General features: G+C 56.9%; 1 protein-coding gene across 1 annotated transcript in view; it reads right to left on the reverse strand.

Annotated features, from left to right (window-relative positions):
• The window catches only part of CELSR3 (cadherin EGF LAG seven-pass G-type receptor 3), a 27,059-nt gene extending 22,149 nt beyond the window's left edge, over positions 1-4,910 (reverse strand). The window contains exon 1 of the mRNA XM_012811926.1: positions 891-4,910. Coding sequence (XP_012667380.1) covers positions 891-4,635 — 3,745 coding nt within the window. The 5' untranslated portion in view covers positions 4,636-4,910. The remainder of the gene's footprint in view (positions 1-890) is intronic.
• Between the last annotated feature and the right edge of the window lie 2,002 nt (positions 4,911-6,912).

A 6,912-nucleotide genomic window follows, 5' to 3' on the forward strand; every position in this document is an offset into this window, starting at 1 on the left:
GCCTCCCAAGTAGCTGGGACTACAGGCGCCTGCCACAACGCCCAGCCATTTTTTTTTTTGGTTGCAGCTATCATTATTGTTTGGTGGGCCTGGGCTGGGGATTCGAACCTGCCACCTTAGGTGTATGTGGCTGGCACCTTAGCCGCTTGAGCCACAGGCGCCGAGCCACACCCTCCTTTTAGAGAGAGGTTTGTAAAAGACTGAAGAAGTAGAGACAGGAAAGAGGCAGGTGGACCTCTGGACGTTTTCCCAAAGAGCAGAACCTTGGACAGCCCATTGGACAGCACCTAGGCCAATGCATACCCACACTCTGCCTGAAGCTAACATAGGAAACTGCTGTTTCTGAACACTAAACTACAATCTTCTTTTCCTGCACAGATGGGGTAAGGATCAAACTAGACCCAAAGTAACCTTTCATCTGATCATGGGCGGGATGTGGACTGACTGGTCCATACAGGCTTTGTCTGGGACTGCCAGAGAATTACCCTAGGACCTTTAGCATTTTGTGGGGAAGGAAGCTATCCCTAGGATAGCAGATGGTTCTCACAGTTTTTTTGGGTTTTTTTTTGCTGGGGCTGGGTTTGAACCCGCTACCTCCAGCATACGGGGCTGGTGCCCTACTCGTTTGAGCCACAGTTGCCACTTGATAGTAGATGGTTCTTTATAGTCTATGGGGTCTGCTAGATTCTTTGGAAATCTTTAGGATTCTGTAGGGACTGTCCAAGAACCTTAAGCAGAGTCCCTGTGAGGCCTATGGCAAATGTGTGGGTTGCAGAGACCTAAAACTTCAGGAATTCTTGGAAATACTTTGGTTTGAGGAACTCCCTGTGGAGTTCCCAAGGCCCCGACAAGTTAGAGTCACTGGGTCACTTGCCTGCCCTATCACTTACCTGTGACAGTCACCAGCATGGAGGCCACCAGTGGGCGGTTGTTGTCTAATTTTCGGCTGAGTCGCAGTTCCCCACTGGTCTGGTTGACCACCAACAGTTGTAGCTCATTGCCACGCTCAAAGGAGTAAAAGAGGTGGTCAGAGACATCAGGGTCATAAGCTGGGATGCGCCCAATGATGCCTGAGGGAAAGGTATCTGAGCGATTGGATACATAGTTGTTGAAGAGGATCTGGAAGTTATTGAGCACAGGGCTATTGTCATTCTGGTCAACCAGGCGGATGTGCACAGTGGCCCGGCTGACCAAGGGAGCAGATGTGGCCTGTACCACAATCACATATTCCTGGCGAGCCTCATAGTCCAGGTCAATAAGTGCTGTCAGTTCTCCAGAAAAGATGTCCATCTGGAAGAGCTCAGGGATGTTCCCCTCCACAATCTGGTACATTATATGGGCATTGGGGCCTTCATCAGGGTCCACTGCAGTAATCTGGGCTACCACTGAGCCCACAATGCTGTTCTCCTTCACTCGCACCTCAAATTCCTCAGCTGGGAAGATGGGCGCATTGTCATTCACATCCTGCACTGTAACCTGGATACTGACTGGAGTCCGCAGCGGGGGCACGCCTCGGTCCACTGCATAGGCAGTCAACTCATACACTGGAACTGCCTCCCGGTCCAGCCGCCTCACTGTACGGACAATACCAGAGGTGGGCTCAATGGTAAAATCTCCATCTCCATCTTCCCCATTCTGGAAAGTATACTGAACCCGGCCATTGGCATGAGCATCCCGGTCAGTGGCTGAGATCTGCAGGACACTGGTGAAAGGGGGGGCATCCTCAGAGACCAACCCCGTGTAGAGAGAGGTCACAAACTGTGGAGCATTGTCATTCACATCATTGACCATCACCTCCACATAAGTGGTGTCTGCCTTCTGTGGGATGCCATTGTCCCGAGCTGTAATAGCCAGTGTGTAGGTCACTTGATCCTCATAGTCCAATGGGGCCTGCAGTGTAATGGCCCCTGAGTCTGCATCTATGCGGAACTGAGGCAGGTTGTCCTCTAGGAAATAGGTGATACGAGCATTCTCACCCACATCATCATCAGAGGCACTGATGACCACAACGGTGCTACCTACTGGCCGATCCTCGTTCATGCTCACTGAATAGTGGGCACTTTGAAAGACAGGCCGGTGAGTATTGGCATCTGTGATATTGATGTGCACATAGCAGTGATCATGAAGAGCCCGGTCAGATGCAGTTAGTACCAGCTTGAAGTAGCGTTCTTGCTTGTAGTCCAATGGCAGAGCTAGTGTGACCAGACCCACACCCCCCTGGGTGCTGATGGCAAAGCGATTCCGGGTGTTGCCACCTGTGATCTGGTAGCTGATGGCACTATTTGCATCACGGTCTACAGCAGTCACACTGACCACACTGGTGCCCACAGCTGCATCTTCATTCAGCCGTAGGTGGTATTCCTTCATTGTAAACTCAGGCCTATTATCATTGACATCAAGCACAGTCACTGTGACACTGGCTGAGGCAGAGAGTGGGGGTGAACCATGGTCTCTGGCTTCCACACCAAAAAAGTAATGTTCCACAGACTCACGGTCCAGGGGACCACTCACAGAGACCCACCCAGTGGCACTGTTTATCACAAAGGGAGTATCAGGTGCCACACCAGTTAGGGAATACTCCAATCTGGCGTTCTCTCCATGGTCAGCATCCACAGCCTGAATGTGGATGACTGAGTGGCCCAAAGGTGCATTTTCCAGGACAGAGACCTGGAAGGGGGTGCTGACAAAGATAGGAGTGTGGTCGTTGATGTCCACTACCTGGATGCTGGCCAGGCCCGTGTTGTTGGACAACGGTGGCCGGCCAGCATCCTGCGCCCGGATGCGCAAGACATACTCTCTCTCCGCCTCGAAGTCCAGAGGTGCCACCACCTGTATCTCGCCTGTGAGGCTGTCGATGGCAAAGTGGCCACGGCTGTTGCCGCTGATGATGTTGTAGTGCACCAGTCCGTTAGCGTCCTTGTCCCTGTCTGTGGCCGTAACGCGTAGCACCACCGTGTGGGGGCGCACATCCTCACGCACTTGTGCTACATAGCGCTTTTCACTGAATTGGGGAGCGTTATCATTCTCGTCCAGCACGGTTATGTGTACGCGCACAGTGGCAGAGCGCGGCCCAGGCTCCTGGCCCTGGTCACTGGCTTCCACGACCAGCTCATAGTTTTCCATGTGTTCGCGGTCCACGCGGCCACTAGTGCTAATGAGACCCGAGCGAGGATCAATCTCAAAGGCGGCAGCAGCAGCGGAGCGCGCCGCTGGGGGCCCCACGAAGCGGTAGCGAAGATTGGCGTTGGGGGGCGCATCCCCGTCCGTGGCGCGCAACTGCAAGATAGGGTAGCCCTCCTCTACATTCTCGCGAAGCGTTTCCCGGTACTGCGCCTGCTCAAAAACTGGCGAGTGGTCATTACGATCGGCTACTGTCACCGCCACCATGGTGGTGGCCGATAGGCGCGGCGAGCCGTGGTCCTGTGCGGTCACACGCAGGTAGTGACGCTCCATGCTCTCACGGTCCAAAGCGGCCGCTGTACGGATGAGGCCGCTCTGAGGGTCAATGCTGAACAGCTCCAGCGAGCGGCTGTTCATGAGCGCCGCCAGCGAGTAGACTAGGCGGCCGGCCTCGCCAGCGTCCGGGTCCTGCGCAACCACGCGTAGCACAGCGGTGCCGGCGGCCTCGTTCTCGGGTACCAGCGTCTGGTAGTTGTATTGCGGGAACTGGGGGTGGCGGTTTGCGGTGCGACGAAAACGTGCTCGGTTCCTTGAGGGTATTCTCCAAGCTTCAGGACCGGCCCAGACCTCCGGGGGACGCGGCCCGGGGCGCTGCGGAAGGAAGCGGCGGCGGAAGAGCCCGGGGGAGCGCATGCGCTCGGGCTCCGAATCAGGAACTGTCCGAGACTCGCGGGGTGCTGAACCCGATATGGGAGCTGTCCTCGCTGGGCGCGGTGCTGAATCCAACCCGGGGACAGATCCCGCAGCTCCAGGAAGACAGTCCCACCGAGGGGCTGTCCTCTCCGCTCGGGATGTCGTGGCTCTCTCGCCCTGACCCCTGCGCCCTGGTGCCCACAATTCCCTGCAGCAGCGCGCTATTCCCACTCTTTTGTGGGCACCTGTCCCAGAGTTCCACTGGGAGGACGCTGGCTTGGGACCACGGGACCCAGCCAGGAGGTCCGAACGCAGGGGTGAACTGTTTCCTGGGCTTCTGCCCCCAGGGGAAAGAGCCTCTGGGGAAAGACTACCTCTTCTTAAAGGTCCTGTCCGCCCGCAAGAGGAGACCTCCGGGCGCCAGTATAACAGAGACCCTGGTACCTGTCCTGTCCCTTGCCTGCGACTGTCCAATGCCTGGATCCCATTTTCGGTCCCCAGCTCCACATCCTGCTGCTCAGGAGGCCCTTTACCACTCCGGGTGTTTTGCCTTCTCCCTCGGAACCCCACGAAGATAGGCTCCCTGACTTCCAAGCCAGGGCCGCCATCCTCCAGGACCCCGCGCGGCTCCGGACAAAGACCTAAGGCTCTGCCGCCGATCTGTGCCCCTGGCCCTGTTGCAGCAACTAACCCCGGGTCCCAGCCCTGGTGCCGACCGCCTCCCAGCTCCTCCCGGCTGAGGGGGAACAAAGAGAGGAGAAGAAGCAGGAGTATGGGTGTCGACAGTCCCCCGAGACTCCGCCACGGCAACCTTCTCGCCATCACCCCCCGCCTCCCTGCAGGGCCTCCACTGCCCCCCTCCCGGGTTCGAGCCTTGGGCCGGCCCTGCTGCTCGGGCCCCCTCCCCGGCCCCCGCCGCCGCCCCGGCTCCCCGCCCCTCGGCCTGTAGCTCCGCGCCGCCGCCGCCCTCTGGGCACCATCTACTCTGCGGCCAGAGCCTCTTTGGCGTGTAGCCCCGGCTTTTGCAGCCCCCACCACAGCATTCCCGAAGCTGCTGCCGCCTCCCGCCGCTCCAACATGGCTCCCGAACGCCCCGATGGTTCCTTCCACCTCTGCCCCGACGCCCCAAAGCCTGTGGTACAACCCTTCGCGCATGGCAGATCTGACGATCGAAGCTATTGCCGCCATCTTTATTGAGGACACAAGTGCTGCTCACAGTAGTGAATATCACCGCGGTTGGGTCCGCCCTCCCGGCTCTCTGCCACCGCCCTCTTATGCCTCCCTCCCTCTAGCGCGCTGTCTGAGCTCCGTCTCCCAGCCTTTCTATTGCTTACAGATATCTTGTCCCTCTTCCCGAACACTGTTCCAAACCCTGCCCAGAATTTTTGGTCTGAAAATTTAGTGCCCATGAGCGTTCTCATCGCTCTGAGAGGGGGTACCGTGTGGAATCCTGGAGCGGGGAACTATGGCGGAACAGGGGCCTGGAAGCCAGCAGCCCAAATAGCTTTAATCGATCAGTGAGTTTTAAACTTAGGAAATATGTCGTGACCATTTGCTTGTTTGTACCGCTCCTGTGAATTAGGGACCGAAGATGACTCTTGAGGAGGAAAGAGAGACCAAATTCTCCCGCGTCTTGCTATCCCCCAGCAATCTTTTGGGCTCGGGGCTCCTCCACTGGAGGGTACATTCCCTCTCCAAGTCATGGGTCCCGAGTGCTCTGTGGTGCCACGTGGAACCCGGCGTTGCCCCGCGGCTGCAGAATCAGCTTCCTCCAATCCCCGCCCCTCACTTGCGGCGACAGCATCCCTTAACTTCTAAAGGGACTGACAGCAGCTCAGTCCTCCCTTCTCTTAGTTCAGTCCAGCTGTCCCCACGCAGTGCGACTCCCGGCACGCGGCTGTTTCAGCTGGCCAATGGGCGTTCTTGTCGCAACAGACGTCACTGAAGACTAGCTAGGACGAAGGGGAAACGTAGAGGATTCCAGTCAGAGAGACATTGTTTCTATTGGCACAATGCGAGGTCCCCAGGTGACACTATATGGACCAGCCTCTAAAGGCGGCATCGATGGCAGGCTGCAGTGCCAGGCATGGATAAGGAGGTCAGAGCAGAACCCCTGGAACTCTCCACTGGGTGCGGTTCCCCCGAGCCGGAAGGTACTGCTTCAAAGAGGCGAGGAACTCTAGGCCAAGGCCTCCGGTCCTCCCCAACTGTACCTATGACATCACCACCAACCAATCAGACGGCGCATTCTCTCGCTCCTAGACTTTTCTGCTTCCCATCGGCAGAGCTCCGGCGGGTTCCACCTCCCCAGCGCCCCACGTGGCTACCCAACTGGCTGGTGGGCTCGTTGTGCCCTCTGGGGCGTTTCAGAATGTGAAGATCTGTCCAGAATCTGAGCCCTGCACCAGATACGTGGTCTGGATTCCTATGGGTTTATGCATGGGGTGGAGGACCTGTAGAGACGCTTAGGGCGTAACTCAGTTGAATTGGGGCCAATTGGTGCAGGGGCTGGTGAAGCGAGCCACTGGACGTGGTTTTTTATTTATTTATTTATTTTTTAAAACTTATTTATTTTTAGACAGAGCCTCAAGCTATCCCCCTGGGTAGAGTGCCGCAGCATCACAGCTCGCAGCAACCTCCAACTCCTGGGCTCACGTGAGTCTCCTGCCTCAGCCTCCCAAGTAGCTGGGACCACAGGAGCCCGCCACAACCCCTGGCTATTTTTTTGGTTGCAGCCGTCATTGTTGTTTTGGCGGGCCAGAGCTGGATTCGAACCTGCCACCTTAGGTGTATGTGGCTGGCGCCTTAGCCACTTGCGCCACAGGCGCCGAGCCTGGACCTGGTTTTGACAGCACCACTGCTCTTCGGGTCCACAATCTAGCGAGTAAGGGGCAAAAAAACCTTATGTCAAAGAAAAGGGGTACAGGTGGGGCGGGAAGGGGGAATGCTGGGGTTCCAGAGAAGGCACCTGAGTTATGTTAATGATCTGATGCCTCCACTTGTTGTCCTCCCTTTGTGACTTCTGTTCTATGGATACCTCTCTTCCCATCTGCATTCACCTCTATACCCCATCCCCAGTAACAGCTCCAAAAGCACTCT

The sequence above is a fragment of the Otolemur garnettii genome, unplaced genomic scaffold, assembly GCF_000181295.1.
Source record: "Otolemur garnettii isolate 467f Iridium unplaced genomic scaffold, OtoGar3 scaffold00179, whole genome shotgun sequence".
Lineage (NCBI taxonomy): Eukaryota > Metazoa > Chordata > Mammalia > Primates > Galagidae > Otolemur > Otolemur garnettii.